The sequence below is a fragment of the Falco peregrinus genome, chromosome 1, assembly GCF_023634155.1.
Source record: "Falco peregrinus isolate bFalPer1 chromosome 1, bFalPer1.pri, whole genome shotgun sequence".
In the NCBI taxonomy this organism is placed as follows: domain Eukaryota; kingdom Metazoa; phylum Chordata; class Aves; order Falconiformes; family Falconidae; genus Falco; species Falco peregrinus.
The window spans coordinates 129,319,974-129,341,017 of NC_073721.1; the positions used below are offsets into that span (position 1 = coordinate 129,319,974).

Here is a 21,044-nt window from a genome sequence, read left to right on the forward strand (position 1 = left end):
AGGTATACCCAATTATACAATCATTAAGTTCTCAACCGTGTCTCAACAACAACTTCCCCTACATCTAGAATTTCCCTCTAGAAGTACTGCTGTGCCAAAACTCATGATCCACAACTCAGTTATGTTTATATTTCAGCTCCTGTTTGAAACAGTCATTTGCAAGACGGCTGCTGAAGACACAGCCCGGCAGTGCTCACGGCGAGCCCGCGCATTCACAGATTCAGCCAACAAAGTGCTTTTTGTCAGTGTTTGTGCCTCTGTCCCTTACGGAAAATCTAAGCTATAAAGAAATCAACTCATACCACATAAGCAACACGCGTTAGTGTTTCAGTAAAATGACTGAATTATGGAGCATTAAGGGTTTCAAGAAACCATTTCTCTCCCAGGGCCCGAAAATCAATAGTACAAAAATAGGAAGCTGGTCCTATAAAAGAACCTAGCTTCCATGCGTATGTGTCAGAGGATTAACAGACAGGCCAACAGCTTAAAAAATTGTGAAACGGACAATGTACTTACAACGATTTTGAAATAGTCACTTGGTATCACCATGTCTCCATTCTTGACCCATTTCACAGTAGGAGTAGGTTTGCCAGTCACCTCACACTCAAACACAATGTCCACAGACTCATGAGCGTAAATATTTGCAGGCCGCTTCAGAAATTCAGGAGGAACTTCAAATAAAATGGAAGAAAGACAAAAGATGGTGTCAGCATCCACAAAACCACATCAGTTGTGCTCATACTCCAACACGCAGTGAGACTCAACACAGACAAGCTGCCTGCAAGGGCTCACGCGCCCGCACAGTGATGTCGGCAGACGTTCTCAGATCAGGGTTTGACAGAAGCCGATACGAGCTCGGCACCGTTTCAACATGATATTTGGGCCAGTTAAACAGCCAGCCATTTTAACTTGAAACGACCTCTGGAGAATACGTGAAAGAAAAAATTGAACCGGGATGTATAAAGTGTAAAGTTAAGAAGTATTTTAAAACCAAGAGACATAGATATCATTTGGAAAAAAGAAATATTTCCATGGTCAAAGAACACGTTGCACTCTTATCTGCCATAGGCATGTTGCTGCACGCTGCAGTCCACAGCAGGCAGTGGATTTCAGACACCATCCACACTCTTCCTTCACCAACTCACAAGTTCATCTGAGCAAATCATTTAGTGCTTAGTTGTCCAACAGTTTTATGCCCCTTCCACAAATACAGAATCTTGTGGGCTAAGCTGCCCAGCAAGACCATGAAAGGTTATACAAATGCTTTCACCCCCTCCTGCAGCAAAGTTTATTAGTTTGTTAAATGGAAAGACTGTAACTTAGATTTGAAATTAAAAAACCAGGCTACGATGAAAAAGGCTATGTACAACTTTTTCTAAAAAGCTACACGTCAACGTATGGTAAGTCCAGCTGGAGCGCTGTAATCGGTGGTCATGCAGTCAGGCACTTAGAGCATGTAAGGGTGCACCATGATCAGCAACCAGTTACTTATTAGATAAAATCCTTCGGCTGATACACCATAGATTTTTCATGGAGTTCTTTGTACTCAATACTTAAGTCAGTAGGTAAACGAAAAGCTAAAATTGTATTAAAAAAGACTTCTTAAAAAATGAATGGACACAAAACTAAGATGAAAGTTTCCTAGGGTACCATTGCCTTGTGTTCCCCTGAAGAAATTCTGTTTATCAAATAGACAGTGATGTACTGACCCAAAGATTTTCTTCTCTGGTTTGTGTAAGCCCAAGAAACACTATGTACAGGACTACACACACGTTTCGTATTACAGGTATGTACACGAAGATGTGTATTTCATTGCACAGTAAGACAGACAGGTTCTTCATTTAAGACATGTACCGAAAGTGTTACCTCTGGGTCTTGGCCGCTTTTTTAAAAATGTCATGTCCTTAGAGTAAGATTAATTAAATTAAAGATATTTCAAATATGTAAAAACTCAGAAATAAAGATTTTTTTGGTAATACAAGCCACGAAATGTTCAATGCACAGACATATTAAAAAACTTCTGTGAGCAAATGTGCCACCAAGAAGCATCACGCTGCGTAAAAGGACTCTCCGCTTCTTCAGCTCAGTGCCAGGAAGAAGAGCTGCTCACAGGCACATACTATTTGAATATATTCTATTATGAGGAGCATTCACCTATTTATTTGTTTTTACTACACTCACCAACATAAGGGCAATTTACTTATGTTGGCAGGTCTGATTATTCAAGTTCCAGGAAATCAAAAGCAGCCTTTTGCCCTTTAATATTTATCCAAGAAAGTCAATATGGAAGGGATACAGAGTTTAGACAAACATCTTACACGCTTCACCTATCAATGGGATTTACCTCATGCTAGAGCATAAGGAATACTAAACCATGTTTTTACTTCTTCCTGTGAAATGACTGTACACATTTGTAGGTGGATTTAATATTTTTAAAACCAGATAGCTGGAGACAAGCAGCTCTCTAACACACCCCACACACCCCCCAATTTTCTGATTATAAGTTAAATAAGAGAACATTAACATATGGAAATATTTATTTATAGAGTAGGAGGATGGCTTAACTCACAGATAAGCCTGCAAATCTATACCAGAAACTACATAAACATGTACATAATATTAACTGCTCAAACTGTCTCACTTAGGAGCAAAAATCAGGATGGGGCTGAGTCCAGTTGCCTACGACTTCAGACATCCATTTCACATCAACTTTCCATAAATTTACTAAACACACCGTAAACTCCACTTTAAAATGATTTAGAAACCATTAAAATGATTTAGAAATTTTTGTACTTACTATCTATATTAGATGACTATAATAACTGTATATAACTCTGACATTTGAAAACTGTCTTCTGTATTTATTTGTGGCCAAATTGCTATTACTTATTCTTTATGAAAACAGTGCCTTTCATTTTAGATTTGTATTCCTCCCTGGCATTTATCCTCAGCATTTCTATCTATTGTGAGCTGCACTATTTCTCCACTCCTTTCCCATATCCCAGCCTTGGTTTTGGCAGGCACACGTCATGTTTGCTTAGTTCTGGTATGTCAAGTCGCCCACACCCTCCTTGCAGACTCTCTGTATTTGCTCTAGTTTGAATTAATCTTTGCAGCCACTAGAGTTTCAATTATTTACATGCAATTTCAGATGTGTCTCACCACTGACTTGAAAAATGGCATAAATACAGTGTTATCACCACAGCAAATATCTTGCCCAATTCATTCTACTACCGTATTTGCCCTTCCCTAGATGCAACATCCTGATGTCAGCCTGTGATAGATCATTGCTCTCTCATCATTAGCCATTTTTAACTAATGACTGATTTTGTTCCAGTCTCCTTGCTCAATAGTGTATGTTCTCACTCCCTTTTAGTCTCTTTCTCCACATGTATACATATACACACACACACACTGATACTTAGAAAGGTTACATAGTTGAAAAAAGGGAATGTAAAAATTTGAAACATGAAAGATTAGTTTTTCCATGACTGTACAATATTCCTATTTCCGTAACATTCATTACAGCCCAACATTTAATCCCTTAGCCACATACTACACAGGAATCTTAATAAACACAACCCAATAATATTCACTGTCAAAAGCACAAACCTTGTCTAAAAAAAATCATCTGATGACCTCAAGAATACATGCAAATTGCCGTACTGAGTAGCTACACTGGAAAACTCAAGGATGAGAAACAGGATCTGTAAGAAAATTTCAGTAAAATCACAAGTGGCTCTTACAAAAAACCCAGCTGCTCTGGGGTTAAGACTGCCTTTGCCAAAGTTAGTTACTTTATCAAAAGAAGTATTATGATATGATTTACCTTTATTTAAACCACATTTTTATCCAGTTTTCTATTTCCTTCAATGTGTTCAATGCTTACCTCTTTCAAAAACATATTGAGACACCCTTTAATCTCTGAAACGATGAGCATAAAGCTCACGGAGGCAACACAGCAGCCCTTCCCTCAGGAAGAGGAGCATCAGAAAGGGCAAGCCCCTGCTCTCGGTATGCACACGCTGTCTGCCCAGCACAGACGGTACGGTGGGAGGATCCCATCACAAATTCTTGAAGACAGACATCTCTAGCAGTACTCTGTGTATTTTCCTCATTGAATACATTGCCAGCACTTTAGACCTCCCGCAACATCCACCTACCAAGAGACTTCCATCATACCTAGCAGAAAACAGGTATGTTTTTAAAAGCAAACCCAAAACTGAACACAGAAGAACGAACAGTAGTAGCCTGGGAACGGCCATCGCTAATCTGAAAGGTTGATGGACAAGGAGAGGGCAACAAGGAGGGAGCAGCACCATAAGGGAACAGATGGATCATCACATCTGAAACAAAATTAGTGCAAAGTAAAGTTCTGGAATTATTTCCGTTTTCTCCACTAATGTTTAACTTGTAACAAAGACATTTGGAAAGTACTCAAGTATCATTAGCAACTTTACAGCTTTAACTTGCAGCATCATCCACCAGCAGGCATTAATATTGAATCATAAGATTCAGTATCTTTTTGCCACAAAAATGAAGGTTGAACTAGATACCCTATTATCTGCTCTCAAATATTTTTGATTTAGGAGATTAAGAATTTGAAACGTACTCTTTTTTCAAAGTGACTTTGCTTTTCTGGGTTTTGGAGCAAATGCCAAACTGCTTACAAAGGGATAATAATATGAGAAGTGCTCACTTTATTATCAATTACATTCCAGTTAATGAATAAAAACCACTTTTAAAATACACTTTTATAGTTTAACTATGTCAGTGTTTAGCATTCACACAGATTAACACAATGCAAGTACAGATGTTTGTGGTAGAAAAGTTAAATTGATAACCAGAAAGCAAATGAACCAATTACCATATAAAATAAGATTTGTAATGGAAGATTATGTGTTCCGTTACCAAACAGACAATTAAACTTCAAAGAAGACTTGGCAGCTCAGCCCACTCTTCTATTCCTCTTAACGTTAGCACGCAAGTAACTATTTAAATTGCAAGATTCTTGCACAGAATTCCACATGCACTGTGGCACCATTAGAGAGTCCCTGTCCAAGAGTATCTTCCACCCTTTTGTAGATTTAAAAACAAAGTATTTTGATCATAACAGTGATAATAAAAAAAAGAAAACCCAGCAATCTACATCAGCAGTTGATTCAAACTTCTAAACTAAATCCCAGTAAAGATGAAATATTTGAAAAATATGGTTTTTTAAGCCAACAGCTGTAAAATAATGGAAAGAGCTGAGGAACGACACATATGCAAGAGGAATTGCACCAAGTTGAAGTGGAAATGGGAATGGATGCTGGGCACAGACCCCATTCCACTAGTTGAGGTGATCAGGAGGGAATGGAAACGAACTACCCCAACTCTGCAGCACAGTGCCATATGGGACCGAAGCAGAAAGCTCTGCTCTTCGTCCTCACACCTCAGCACAATCCAGTAGAGCAGATTCACAAGGAACAATGTCGGCTTAAGGACCCACATTGTCTGTGTGTTATGTTTTAAAAAGTCAAGGATTAGAAACCTTTGGATAGCTACGTGGAGAGTATTAAAGAGCACCATTTATTCTGAACTTTACAGAACAATTGTTTCTTCAAATGTCTTTTCAGTGGTCAGTAGCTCTTGCCTGTTCTCATTAAGAAAGAAATTTCGTGGCCTTCAGGGGCACAGTCGACAGAATATATTTTCCATTCAGCCATCTGTACTGCTTCAAATGAGAGAGAAATTAATTACATTCAATCCTCCTCTCCATCTCTTGAAGAGGAGCTTTCCTTCAATCTCACAATCACTGATGTAAGGACAAAGGTTTCTGGGTCCGCAATCCCATTTCCAACCTGAAACATCAAGCCAAGCTATAACTACACAAGAAAAGGAAAAAATCAAGTTCTGCACAATTAACTAATCAGAACTCTCTTGGTTACAAGCACAACGAACCTTCTCCCACAGTAACCCAATCAAAATGCTGCTATTCTAGCTAAGATCTCATTTTTATGCACATTAACCTCGCCCAAAAGTCAAATTTCCTCCACGTTGCTCCCCAGAAAGATGAAGAAAACCATAATGGTGGCAAAGCAGCGATTCCTGATAATCAGACTTGAGCGACAAAGAAAAACCTGCAGAGGCAGAAAAGCGACCTCAAGCAGGCAGGCCATTTAGACCACTGTAATGAGAAAAAAAATCTAAAATTATTTTTAAAAAACATATCCAAAAGAGAAGTAGGCATTATGTCCAGTACTCCTCAAAGGTCAGGCAGCTGCAGCTGCACCATTAGCTCACTTCCTAATACATTTAAAACAGTGTCTGTCATACATGAAGCGCATAAAAATAATCTTATTTTGATGCAACAGAAACATAGACTGCAAACTGTACCTTAAAAAGATTTACTCTCTTTTTAAAAAGCATTAATAAATATACTGATGGTCCAAGCATAGCATCAGGCAAAAATAACATAAACGTGATCCACAGTAAAAGGTAGATATCATCTCTGTTACACTGTTCGGTTGTTTCCCCATGTCCTCTATCACCTTCCTCGTTCCGTGCAGATGAATTACTGTCTTTGCTCCCATCAATTCACCAAACTCCTGCAGACATGACTCTGCTGTTAACTCCAAGTCCCTCCAGCGATGTGACTATACAAGCATCCCATATGTATAACATGCTGGCTCACAGCACAGGTGCAACACCCACTTTGTGGTCCTCCCTACCCATAAGTTAAAACTCATCAGTACCATTAACTGAAGGAGCTTTTGACTAGTCTAAACAGGCCTCTGGTAAGTCTGGAGTGGTGAAAAGCATCACCTCTAAGACAGGAGAACTTCTTCCACCTGTGATTGCTGTCGTAGCCACGAGCAACTTGAAGCAAACCCCAAGATCTCACTCAGCATCGCAGCATCACAAACTGACAAAACAGCTCACACCAGGATTAAATTTCCTGATTAAGTATGATGCATTTTGTCACCTGCTGTTTTCTACAGCATGAACAAAGAATATGCATTAAACCCACTGCAGGCCCATTCCCTTTGCACACTGAATCAGTGTTATAATTTCCCCAACAGTCTAAGACAGCCAAAGGACTGAAATGCAATAACTGAATTTCTGAATAGAAATTATCTAAGACAAGACTGAAGTAGTCATTTCTGCTGCCTCAGCCACCTACAAATGCCCTCAATCCCCAAAAATTAGGAATGTGTTTTCTGAAGTCACACAATTAAATCATAGTTCTTGTCAACATCCCTTCATCCCCTTCCTTCCATACTTTTGTCCATGACAAATATTTCTTTAGCAATCAATGCTTACCATTCAAATACAAAAGTGTTTTCCAATTCCAAAAGTCCTCACGCACACCAAATAGCAGATATAAAACCTAAGCAGACCGCATACACTTTCATAGCATATCTCCAACTAATCGTGACTTAAGCATACTTGGTCAAATGACTTCTTCCACTTTATAACTACATTTCTGATGGACACTATGGGTAGAACCCCTACCTTGTATTTCAGTTAACAACCAGGATTACCAGTATTTAAACCGAGCATTTTACTATAAAAATCCTTCCACATCAGCCTAAAATGGTAAGCCCAGAAGATTTATTTTCTCCTCCATGGAGAACAAGATATTCCATTAGGATATGCTACAAATCCTATTAGAATCCTCATAAAATTAAAAATTTTAACAACTGCAAGTTTGTTTCTAAGAAGGATGTAACTCCGCAGTATGATGATCACCCTGTTAATCCATTCCATCGCACCCTGAGTCAGTATTAACACATGCAGTGGTATCACTGCAACACATAAGACCTTCTCTAAATCTACCTGTCAAGTGACAAACTGTTCTATTTTAATAAGATGTTTGACAGGATTTAAAAATCTTCGAACTTTTTTTGTAAATCTGCCAAAGCGAAGGGTGTTTTCGTGGATAGTTGCATGGCCAAATCCCAGCACAGGACATAATTCTATTGCCTGGGATGAGCTCGCTTTTCAGTGCTCACTCCAGAGAAGACTGCATCACCTACGGCGTGCATTTTTATTTAAACTAAGAGTGATTTCCTTGCTCAGTTAGCCAAAACCAACTCATTTCTGTCAGGCAGCTAGCACAACACATAGGGCAGACTGATGAAAATGTTTGAAATTATTTGTGTTATCACAGGGGTCCCACGGAGCAGACCCACTAAGTGTTCAAGTACTGCAAGGCGGACAATGAAATCAAACAAAATCAGGATAAATTATAACATTGAACCATTAAGGTGAGAGCAACAGTTGCCAAATGTCACAGTTATGTCTGATATTCACCTAAGTCTATGAAAATGTTTTCTGCTTCATGGTATCAGTGTAATAACAAACTAGTCAGGAAGCTTACTTGCCTTCTGAAAACATGTTTTCCCAAATTTTTGCTTCTGCTTCAAAATGACATGACATCCTTCACCTCCTACCATTTGCACCAAAACACAGATAAAACACATAGATTGATGTTTGACAGCAGAACTTGCAAGTATCTTTTATTTCCATGCTATAGTTGTACAAATTAGCAGGTTTTCTTCAAATGTACCTTGGAAGAAAAGAAATGGAAATTACATTTGAAATGGAAATGGGGAATTAGAATGTTCTTCCTTAAAAATGGCAAAGGTATATGGATAAGTACTCTGAAAAAAAGAGATTTAAAAACCAAAACTATGTCGCAGGCAAGTCAAAAGTCTTCCCAACATCTGAGCAGGGCTGTCATGTCCTTAAAACACACTTAATATGCAGCTAGAAAATTTGCATAGCAAACAAAAGCTGACAAAAAGGAGTCTTTTTAGAAAAATATACACGGAATAGAAAACTGTCAAATAAAAAAAAAAAAAATCAGTGTACCAAGACACAAAAAGGTTATAAAAATGTAAACTACGACATGCATAGGATTTTTTATTGCACAAAAAGCAAAGTTCCAGTTTATGAACAGAAGCTGCAGATGAAAGTTTCAGTGCTAGTGACACTGTATCATTTTTCTTACCTAGTAAGGTAATGACTGCAGGTGTCTGTTTTTAACAAATAAATGACTTTTTTTTACATTTTAGAAAATCAAAAGCTAACGTGCCTATAGATAAATGGTTCCCTGTCTATGGCATCCTGACCAGCAGGAATGCTTCCCCACTTCTTTACCAGATGGAGCAGAGAAAGGGGCTAGTCTTGTGTCCTACTAGTGCTCTCTGGTAGCCTACGTCACACACTGCTCACCAGGCAAAGGCCGAACGAGCACTTCATGTTCTGTGCTTTTGCTTCTGTGGACTGTCTGGCGCTTTACAGCTTCCCCCACAAATGCTGAAACATCTACACAGAGCTATTACTATTTCAGTGGTGGGAGAAGGGCAGGGGGTGACCAGAATGCATTCGAGTTGGTTTGCAAACAAATATTTTATATTTGCATTGAAAAACTTTCATTCAGCAACTGAAGTATGAACTATCTTTCAGAGGGCAGCCCCTAAATATGCATTTCAGAAGCAGAAAGGTCAAAAACCCCTAAACATTCAATGATACTACAACTACCAAGAAACCAGGTAAGGATGAATAGTACAGAACAATAATAACACATAATAATTAGAAAGGTAGAATAAAAATGCCAGGATATAATTCAATGAAGGTGCATTTCTTTTTCAGGGAGCAATAATAAACTGCCCATTTACATAACAGGAAGGAATAGTGATAAACTTTGCAGAAAAAGGTCTGAAAAACAAGGACTTTATCAGAGATCAGAAATACAACCATGAATTAAACATGACTCCCAGTATCATACTGTTATGGAAAGAAGTGATCATATGAGGGAGGTGTAACAGTAGCTCCTGAGACTCCTCTTCCATCCAACACGCACTAATGCCTCAGCTGACCATGTTATTTGAGCACAACATTTCAAGGAAAACATGAACCCTGATTCACAAGAAAGCAATGAAAGTGATCAATGACTCAGAAAATTGGCTCCAAAAGAAAAAAAGGAAGTCCTGGATTCAGTTATTTGAGCAAAGGCAAGATTAAGCAGGCATGCAATCAGACACCTCAAATAGGTAAGAGAGCTTAATACAGAAATACTGCAATAGATAGAAAAACAGTGTGTGTGTGTGCATGTGTATATATATCTATCTCCACATATCATTCTTGCACAGGAAGAACTCCTACACAGGAGTAACATCTAGATTCTTGCCCTGTTCTTGAAAATATAATACTCTAAACAATTAATTTCTCACTCCTCATCTTTGATAAAGAAAATGGGTTCTTCTTTTCAGTACAAGCTTTAGTGAAACAAACCCCGTTTTCTAAAGCAACGGTTATGAACTACTAAATATGCAGGAGACTACATATTCAGCAAAAACTCTCATTAAAAGCTGTGAGCCATTAGTTTGGCACATGGATTTGGACTGCAGATAATTGGAGGTCATGTACGCATACCCACAAATTGAATTGTCTGGGAAGTTTTCCAGGTGCAGAAACATACAGCAAGTTCTCCGAGCACCCTATACACTAGCAGTATTTTTCTTTTCGTTTTTCATTTGTGGGGCACCTTAGCAGTTGCAGCCCAATTCAGTACACTAATTGCACACTGACATTAAGCCTTTGGCAAGATTGCAACATCATCCACACTGCCCTTAATCCTATCTATACAAAGGTAAGCGTAAATAATGTCCATTCTTGTCAGCCGATCTGTTCGGCAATAGTGAGAAGTGTTTAGAGAAACTACCTTATCTAACCAGTATCTGCTGAAGATGTAGTGTCTGCTTCGCACGCTTTCACAGTAACACTACCCTGATAACTGGTGAACAAAGGTTGCTTATCAGCAGGACACATCCAGGAACATAAAAACACAGTGACAGTTGCACAGTGCCACACAGCAGCCAACTGCAGGTATCAAGGATAGAATGAAAAAAGCACAAAGCAATATGTCTCTATACATTCTCCCAGCGTCAAGCAATCACTGGACAAGGGACTTCCCAAGAAAGATAATATAGCTTCACATCTACTCATTCTGGTTAGATTTGGCTTTTAAAAACCAGTTCAGGCTGCTTTCTGGATCCAGGTAAGCCTGCAACATCCATAATGCTCACAGCAGTAAGATCCATGCATTGGTCCCCGAGAAAATTTACCATTTTTTGCATGTCTTTGAGTCAATCAACCACATGATGTCTCTTGGTTCTTGCAAGAGAAGAGGAACAAGCATTCATTTCCTATTTGCGTTCCCCATAGCACTCATGATTTTACAGAAAAGTACCATTTTCAACATTCTACACGTCTTCTATCATCCTTGTTAAAGTCTACAACTTCTTCGGCTTTACTACACCTAAGAGCTTTACTGCATTTAGGAGGGGAGGGAGCAAGAACTGCTCACAGCATTTGATGTATAGGACCATCACAATTTTGACAGTGCCATAATGATTTTTCTGTTTTGGTGCCTATTCCTTTCCTAAAAATTCTTAACATTTAATTTGGGTTTTTAAGATCTTGCATTTTCCAAAGACCTACGAATTATAACTTCAATATTTTATGCCCGTGCAAAACCTGGCAGCTCAGAGGCCACTACTATATAAATTTATAGAACTATGTTTAACTTTATATACCAATTTACAGTACATTGAACTTCACCTGTCATTTACCTGCTTAATTGTTTCTTGCACAACAAGGTGTTTCTGAAGCTCTTCCCAGACAGCAGTCAAACTCGCAGCCCCACTCAGCTCAGCAGCAAAGCAAACCGTCCCCTTACAATCCCCTTCTCCAGATAACCTAAAAATGCTGAGCAGTGCAGACTCTGCTCCATTTCTTAGTTCCACTCTAATTTTCTATCTGTTAAACAACTTATTTACTCTTTTTTATCTCCACAAGGTCACTCCCTCTGACTCCACAGCACCATCATTTGAGGCTCTTAGTGAGAGAAACAGCTAGAAATGTTCCGGGAATGGAAGAGTCCTCAACATTCTTCAAAAGGTTCTCAACAGTCAAGTGTGTTTTATTTCCCCACAAAACATACACAAACGGATTCCATACATGGTATTTCCCAAATGTCTAACACCACTATATTTTAAAGTAATTTCTGTCAATTCAGCTGGTCCAGACACCAGATTAACTCATGCACAGTTTCCCAGATTTCCCCCAAAAGACTTCTAAAATACCTCATGTCACATTGACCAACTATCTTTAGTCTCATTTTTTTTATTGGATTAGCCAGTTGAAGTGATAGGTAACACACCACACTTGGTAACTCAGGATTTCACACTTAAACTCGTTGAGAAATTCTAAGTGAATACCATCTGGTCCTGATGAATACTTACTGTTCACTTTATGGATTTGTTTTGAAATACATTTTACTAGCTCTACAATTTCAGGTAGTACCCCCCCACCAACTCCCTCTATTTTAAGAAGGAAAATATTTTTTTTTTTTAAAAAAGAAACCTCCAATTTTGCAGACAACATTGATATCAAGAATTCACTTTTCTGCTTCAGGCCATCTTCTCACCCCTTTCTCTTTATGTTCAATCATCTGCCGACCCTACAGTTTCTCCGACAGGCTTGGAAAAACAATATTAGAAGACTATTATGTTATTAGCAAATGATTGAAAGCTTTGTATTATTTTATTTGCATATAAACATGAGAAAAATTTTCTTGACCTTGTTGTTAGGAGATTTTTGGTGGGGTTCTGGGGGTGGTGGTTTTTTTGTATTTCCAATATAACTTTTCACAGGTGTTAGGCATTTACTGTGATAGTTCCTTAAGCACCACACCACTTGCCAAGTATTTAACCATTTTGGCTGTGCCTTTGCATTTTCAGTAAGCTTTCTCCACATTATGTAATCCTCCTTTTAAAAGACTAAATGCTGATGGTGATGCTCAATGTCACCACCCTGGAGAGACCACCAGTTGTACAGCCCTAATGCTGTGGTTTTCAAATTTAAGTCTGGAATCTCAGTTTAAAGACATTCTATATTAAAAATTTCAAATATACACACTATACCACCACCTTCACGGAAACAAGGCATTATCTCCTCTGATCTGTGTGAACCTCTAGAATTTGGTCATGGGGGGAAGAATGAACACTCAGCAACATGATACAGCTAAGCTCAATTCCTTATGCAGAAGCAGTGGGAGAGAGGCTGTGGCTGGGAAACAGCAATGCTCATGCACACACCTACCACCTGCCCCAACCCACCCCGCTGAGTGGCTGCAGCAGAGCTCAGGGGAAACCCAGCTCTCCCTTGGACCAGTTTGTCTTGGGTTCTTCAGCAGCAGTTCAGCTCCAACACATACTGGCTGCTGCTTTGGCACTCCACTCTTCCCAGGCTCAACCGTACCACCTCAGTAGGCTGGTATTTGGAGTATGACTCAGCTGACAAGAAGCACATGCGAGTGCACATGAAATGCCTCCCCCAACATGGCCTACTCCTCATTTGGTCTGCTTAATAAATGGAGCTTGGCTGTATCACATTGTCTGGTGTTAGCTCCCCATCACCATCCATGATACAAATGGCTTAAAGCTGGTAAGCCTCGGAAGACTGTTGGGAGAGCCCCGCTGGAAGGATGCGAGTTAAGTGTGCTCATGGTGTCACGAGAGAACAGAAAGCACTGGTTTTCTTACAGGAAGAAGCGCTCGCTTATCCCTTGCTTGGTCCACTTAAAAAATCCAGCTTAGCAATATCATGCTGTTTGGTGTTCCTCCTTCTAACACAAAAATTGTTTCAAATTTTATGTACCTGTTTCAGACCAATACCGATGGGTTAGATTTTTATTTTTTTCCCTTCCTCCTATTTGAGTTTTGCACATTTCTGTTTCCTTTTATATGAGGACATGGAGGTTTTGCCTCAATACCTGCTGCATGTGTCATCTCCCCTCCACTGCTTGTAGTAAAACTCCCCTATTTATTTCCTTTTTATTAAGACGGAGCCCGCCCCTTATGTATGGACACTCTCTGTGAAAACTTCTGAAGGCACAGTCTGGGATTAACATGCTCTTATCGGGGTGAACTCCGCAATTAAGGAAGAACTCATGATACAGAACAGATGACAAAACACATTTCTGTATTAAAATGAGAAAACCAGATCATATGTAAAAACTTATCAGTCATAATAAACTAAAACAGAGCTCACTCACAACACTTATCAGTGAATATTACTGATTATTATTCAAAGCAAGCCTTCTAAGCAATGTCTAGGATGAATTTTAGAAGGAAAAACCTTACTCTAAGCATCAGTAATGTAAAAATGTTACATTTATTATTTCTGTTTTACTAAGCCCTCCTTCCCCAGTCCTTCCAGGAGAAATCAAGCCTGTCTGACCCTGAGTCTACTCCAAGTACCATGGAAACATCTGAATAACAAGAACGCTCATCAAAATTTAAACTTCTTACAGCAGTGCCAAAGGCAATGAAAATTTTATTGGATTCCAGAGCCCTAATTCCCTACACAAAGAACACATGGTGAAGAGGCAGCAGCCACAGCCCTCCGCGAGGCACAGCCCCACAGCCTTTAGGCCCTTGTTTCCAATTTTCAGCACAAAGCTCCTTCCAACTGAACACCCCAGTTCCAGGTACTGCCCCACCACCTCTCGGAAGCAAAACTGCAAGAGCAGCCTGGGAGACAATTCTGTTTAGATCCCCTCTGCCGCTTCTAAAACACCACTGTATAAAGCAAAACACTAACACGGGTCCCTCATCTATACTGAGACGGTTTAATGACAGGATCTGCAGCACTGCTGCAATCACTGTGGAAAATAAAAAAAACATTACTTCTGGCATTTATGGATATTTATTCTAGATACAGAGATTTTTTCCTGGAAGGTACATCTAAAGCAACTGCCAGCACAGCAGGCATGTGTCATGACATACAAGTTCAAACATACCCACCAAAAAGTTTTAGTCCTCAGTAAAATATGCTATCACATTGTTTATCATCACTCATCTGTTATTGTATAAAGACTTTTTAAAGATGATTACCATGATTAATGCATTTGTAAACACTGCAGTGTTACCATGAAGCTGGTAAATCAGTTATGACAGCTAAGGATGAGCCTTTCCAGCAGACTAAAACAAAGGTTTAGTTATTTTCTGAATTACTTTTATAGGTAAGTCTGAGGCCTCCATCTACAGTGAATGACACCCAAGTGCACTGTTACAAAGAAGTTCATAACTTGCCAAAGTGGGAATATGGCAAATTTTCCACGTGTATTTTCTTCCTTGAATTGCGTTTTTCAGAAACTCAAATCATAAGTTTACAATTGTTCAGATCTTTTTGATCAGTGAAGAAAACACTGGGGTTTTATTTTTAAATTTTTCATTTTGTCAAAGATGCATAAGAGAAGGAAGATGCCTGGAGAAAGGAGAGGGGATGGGAGAACAGCAGGACGGGGTGAGGAGGCTGGGACAACAGGGGTAAATTCAGGCACAGGCAGATAGAGGTGGAGGGAGCAGCACAGTCAGGGGCATGGCACAGCCGGGCAAGGACGGTGAGAGTGCAGGGAGCGCTGACAGCACTACCATTCGCAGAAGATCTCAGGAAGGTAGAGGGACTAAGGAGACAAAAATGGCAAGAGATGGCAAAGGAAAAAGGGTAAAAAGGCATGAACTGACAGAACAGGCAGAGTAACAGGGATCAACTGAGCAAAGAGTAGGCATCTGAAGGGACCCGCAACCCAAAGAGTAGGATTTAGTAGGACACTAGAGAGAACAAGTACAGTAGAAAAAGACACTGATGAACGTGGCGTGTAAGTAGGCCAGGGCAGGCTGGAACATCAGAGAAGAGGACAACAGTGGAAGAAATTCTCCAAGTGCTGCCCCTTTAGAGGCTGGAGGCGCCTGGGAAGGCCAGCTGCCCACTCCCATGTCCTCAGCAAATGGACACAACCTTCCACTTCCATCTGCTCCCCACCCCGGCCCAGGGAAGACCCCCTCACAGCTGGGCACACCGGAGGGTGGCTGGTACCCAGCTCGAGAGGCAGAAATCAGCATGAAAGCCCTTGACTACAACACATCCACCGCCGGAGGCAAGCAGAGGCTGGTGAAGAAACCACAAAAAGGGAATGAACAGCCCTGTCTCTAACAGGGCCCTAGAAAATCAGATGCCTTCCCTGCCTCTGCCTCACTGTGGGGCCTGGGGAGGGTATTTAAAAAGCAAATCCAGTTTTTGACAGGTGACTGCAACCTGTCAGCCTGTGATCTGGGTCAACAGCCAGACAGAGCAGCAGAGCCGCTCACCCTTCTCCAATGCGTAACGCCAATCACAGCTCCAAAGGGACATATTAAGAGATGCATATTCTGAAAAATCAATGTTTAAGTGTCTCACACTGGGCACTAAAGCAGCTGGATACATTTCATCTTAATTTTTCCATGTCTCAGTCAATTTTTTAAATGGATTCAATACCACTTCATTTCAGCACAGTGCAAAAATACATTCATTAGTGTTTATGAATGATTCAGATTCCATGGTGCTGAATAGCAGAACAGAAATAAATATGGATTTGAACTGGGTATGATAAATAAGTCATGGTACTATCCCCTGAACAAGAAAAAAAAATACCAAATATCGAACATTTTTTCAATAAAGTAGTACCATGAAATTTGTGCACTGCACAAGGCAGTAAGATCCTGTGGAGAAACAGCAGAACATGTATTTTAAGATTTCTGTAACTTCATCCCATAACAACGGGGAAGTGACAAATTAAAGACAACTACCTTTGAAATTTCTTTATTTTGAATATTTGCCCGTGCAGCCTTTGCAACAGGGCAGTGCATTTTTATGCTGGAGACTGAGAAGCCACCAAAGGCCAAAAAGGGCACAGATTTTAAGATAATTCCAAATATCAAACCGTTTGTTCACTAAATACAGCTTGCCTCAGATCACTTGGGAATGAAACGAACTAGGTCTGCAAACAGTAAAAGTAATTGATTGGATCCACTGCTCCACTAAGCCCCTCTCATCTTCACCAAAGCATGATGCGAACTTCCAACGGCACGCTACAGCAGAAACGAGGCATATCCCTACAGTCATCACCCGCTAGGAAAAAAAACATTTTTTCTGATCAACTCCAAAAAAGAGAGATGGAGAGTTTATGCTTTTCCATTTTTTTTTGGCTGTAATGACACAAATTCTGTAGGCTTGTTTTATGCATCAGTTAAGAGTTACCCAATCACTTTTATTTCCTGATCAATGAATGCAGGCCTATCTTCACATCAAAGTCCCTTCTAATTTACAAATCCCCAGAACAACTTCAATTACAATCCACTTGAGTAACAGCTTCCGTATAAGAAACAAGCAAACAAGCTAAGATTGCGCAGTCTAAAAAGAAACAACTGAAGAGGGGACAATAAAGGCCTATCAAATGGTGTCTGGTACAGTGGGGGAAAAAGGACGGCTTGCTTCAGCCTTTTCCCACACAAGCTAGTTAAAGAAAAGAAAAATCAAATCAATTTAAGAGAGATTGGGTCAAAACAAACAAAAAGGAGGTGCTGTTCCCCCCAGTGTCACGGGATGCTGCGAACACAAGATGTTTACATGGCGGGGGGAGGGGGACAGGAGCAGAAGACGGATTAATAGGAAAGAAATCTATTGAGGATTGCTAAATAATGTAGGAACTACATGTAGCTCAGAAAATCCCCAGTCTGCAAATGGCTGGAGAATGAGACATTACTCAAGGGAAGCAACAAATATTCTTGCCCCTTACTTACATTCTCTGAACCATCTGCTTTTGGACAAGACACCAAACATATGAGCCTTTTGCTTGGTCCAGCACAGCTACTGCTGCATTGCTGTGTTCCATTCACTCACAAAAATATGTGCATAGTAAGACCGAACTGTCACACACCTTTCTTTGCACAGCGTTATTGTTAAAATAAGAGGACTTCAAATGGAAAGCTGTCTTCTGACCCTGACAGCAGAGACTTGCTCAGCCTTCAGAGCCCCGTGACCAAAAGCCCCCATTCCTGCCCATCCCATGGGCTGCTCCACCACTTACCCCTTTTCTGGTCCTGCGTCAGCCGCGCTCCTTTATTTCAGGACAACTCGGGAATCAGACCCGGTAGCAGCCACATCTTACAATAGGTGGTTTAACACACATATACAATACTGACGAAGGCACCAGCTGGTTAAGGCAAAGACTATGGTGCCTCCATCAGCAGGTTTTTACCACGGGAGTGCACTAGGAGAGCTCTTCAAGTGGCATTACAGTACACACGCTCCTAAAGTTAGTCTGTCACTAAAGGGAATAGGCCCTTTTGCATCTTGGACGGCCTGCATTATATTTGAGCTGGCGTGGCAAACCTTAAAAAACATTTCCCTGTGCTGAAAGATCAAAGGTCTTAAAAATTTAAATACAAGTTGAGTTAGAGGCAGGATGGATTTGGAATATACTTCCACTTCTCTGTGGCTGAACAGAAACACCACGCCACGAGAACCTTGCACTGTACCAAAATATGTTCGTTCTTCCTTTTAAAAAAATCTAAAAATTTAAAAAAAAATAAAATCATCATAGTAACTTAAATATATAAAGACACAAAATGAACTTAAGGAAATCTTTGTAAATTGTATGGCAAGTTGCACAAAAGCACAACTTCTAATTAATCCTTCAGCTTTCTAGAATGACTGAAGTTGGAATTTCAGGATGTGTTTCTCACCACACTGCACGAATCAGTCTCAAACTGGCAGCTTAAGTGAATATAGAGAAGTTCTACTGTGCGTTACAGCGCTTCCCTGCCCTGCCAGGGGTTAGCTGAGAGATGGCCACAGCTTGCATCAAGTCCTCTACTAAGCCTGCAGTCTGTTAGGCTTAAACTTAAACAAAAATAACTAAGTCACTTGCTCTGTTTCTGCAGTCTAAGGAACAACAAAAACAAAACACCACAAAAGTAAAGCAGAAAACCAGCATGATTTCCAAGCACAGTTACAAATTTGCCAGGCTGTTTTGCCTTTACAGGTTGCTTATCTTGAAATACTACCTGGTGCAAGAGTCATTGCTTTTCAGTTACAGGAGCTCACAGGAAGCAACTGGAATTCAGGGAAACACATACCTCAGCCAAGTTCTTTTTTCTTAAGGTAGATAAATCAAGGCAGATATTATGGACAAGGAGCATATCTCAAATCCATCAAATAAACTTTCTAAGTTTGCAATAGTTTAGAAAATAATTCTTCCTAGCAAACAGAAAAAACAGACCATGGAGCATTCCCACAATACTGATACAAACTAATGACTGTTAATAGATTAGGAAGAGTTTTCAACTTAGTATATTAAACAGCAACGACTTTCACATAAATACAGCACTAGAACTCCAGAAAAAAGCTGGCATATAATTCTAAAGAATATCTCACAACAACACTTACTATTTTTGTAAGGTGGTACAATAATGGATCACTTGTTTAATAAAAAGGGAAGAATGTTCTTTCAAATAAAGTTTTACATATCTGAGCTACTGTAGGCAAAGAAAAAAATTAAAACTATTCTTCATATGTAACATTTTTCTGTACCTTAAAGAAAATTCTTTTACTTTGAAAACAATGATCAACAATTATAATCCAATGTCAAACTAAAGAAACCAAGTTTAAGTTTTGCAAGAGAACCAGCTTAGGATTTGAAGCCACAGTATTTTGCCAAAGTACTCAAAATACTTATTTAACATTACCATAAGATTAACATGATGATGCAGAGCAGTGATACAGAGAAAACTGTCAACGGAAACGATATAAGAGGCTTCATAAAAGCTTTACTCCTTGTGTTCTATTGCACTTGCTTACAATCCAGCTAAATTTTACGTAAATTAATAGGTTTATTATTTAATTCCTCAGTTCTCTTGCTTGTAACCCTCGGAGTTGATGTCTATACTATTCCAGTTATAATCAAAATATAATCAAAAGTAGCAGGGACTCTTTGCAACTCTGCAAAGAGTAGCAGATTAGCAACTCTGAAAATCACTCCTATAATGGATAATTACACTAATGATAATTTAAGCAAATTAGTAGAGCAATAACCATGCAACATTCAAATTAAGTATATGACTGGAAGGAAATGTACAGTCAGTGCCATGGATAGATACACTACACTTCATGAAACCTCAGAAGCCTGATCTCGCATAACAAAATGTCCTTTTTCTCTCACAAAGCCTCCAGTGGCTATTTTCCCTTCCCACTCCATGCAAATTCTTGGACAGCTGTCCAAAACAAGTTTTCAACTAATTATTTAAAGGACAATGACTTGGGCCTCATGGTTTTTTCTGCATCAAAGAGAACATAACAAGGTAGTGCTCACGCACTCTGCTTTTCTATTATCTCAACAAAACCACCTTCATAAGAAACGGTTTATTCTGTCTATGGCATTTCATGATGTGCTAGACAGGAAGTAAACAAGCAAAAGATAAATGCTGTAAATCAGAGCTATGTTATTTTTGACACTGTCAGTAAACAAAGTTATTAATTTTAAGTGTACTAAAAAAGCAGAAGAAAAATTATTTGCCCAAAGGGGATAGGAAAGGCAAAAATTAATTTCAAAAATTCTCCCCAAAGCATCACTCATAGCTTAGAGTAAAACATTTGAATTTACTAAAATGTATGCTTAACAGCATCAACTTAACTCTCAGAAGCTATGAGCTGCTAAACGCATCTCAAAAGAGATTTTCATTACCGAAGACTGACATATTTCAAATTGCACTTCTGGCCTCTTTGCTTCATCGCTATGCGCAACACCTGCCTTCAGCTTCTCAAAAGACAGTATGCAGACTTGCAAACCTGAAGGGCTTCAACCATTTCATAGAATCACAGAAGGGTTTGGGTTGGTGGGGACCGTAATGATCACCCAGTCCCACCCGTGCCAGGGGCAGGGACACCCCCCCCAGCCCAGGCTGCCCCCAGCCCCGTCCAGCCTGGCCTTGGGCACTGCCAGGGATGGGGCACCCACAGCCTCTCCGGGCAGCCTGTGCCAGCGCCTCGCCGCCCGCACGGGGAAGGATTTCTTCCTGATATCTAATCCAAATCCATCCTCTCTCAGCTGAAAGCCATTCCCCCCTGTCCTATCACTACCCTTGTAAAACACCCCCCTCCAGCTTTCT

At 39.8% G+C, this 21,044-nt stretch overlaps 1 protein-coding gene across 9 annotated transcripts in view; it reads right to left on the reverse strand.

Moving 5' to 3' along the window:
• Positions 1 to 21,044, reverse strand: part of NEO1 (neogenin 1) — a 212,085-nt gene that overhangs the window by 77,293 nt on the left and 113,748 nt on the right. For all 9 annotated transcript variants that reach the window (XM_055818650.1, XM_055818644.1, XM_055818665.1 and 6 more), the window contains exon 6: positions 517 to 671. In XM_055818650.1, the coding sequence (XP_055674625.1) occupies positions 517 to 671 (155 nt within the window). The remainder of the gene's footprint in view (positions 1 to 516; positions 672 to 21,044) is intronic.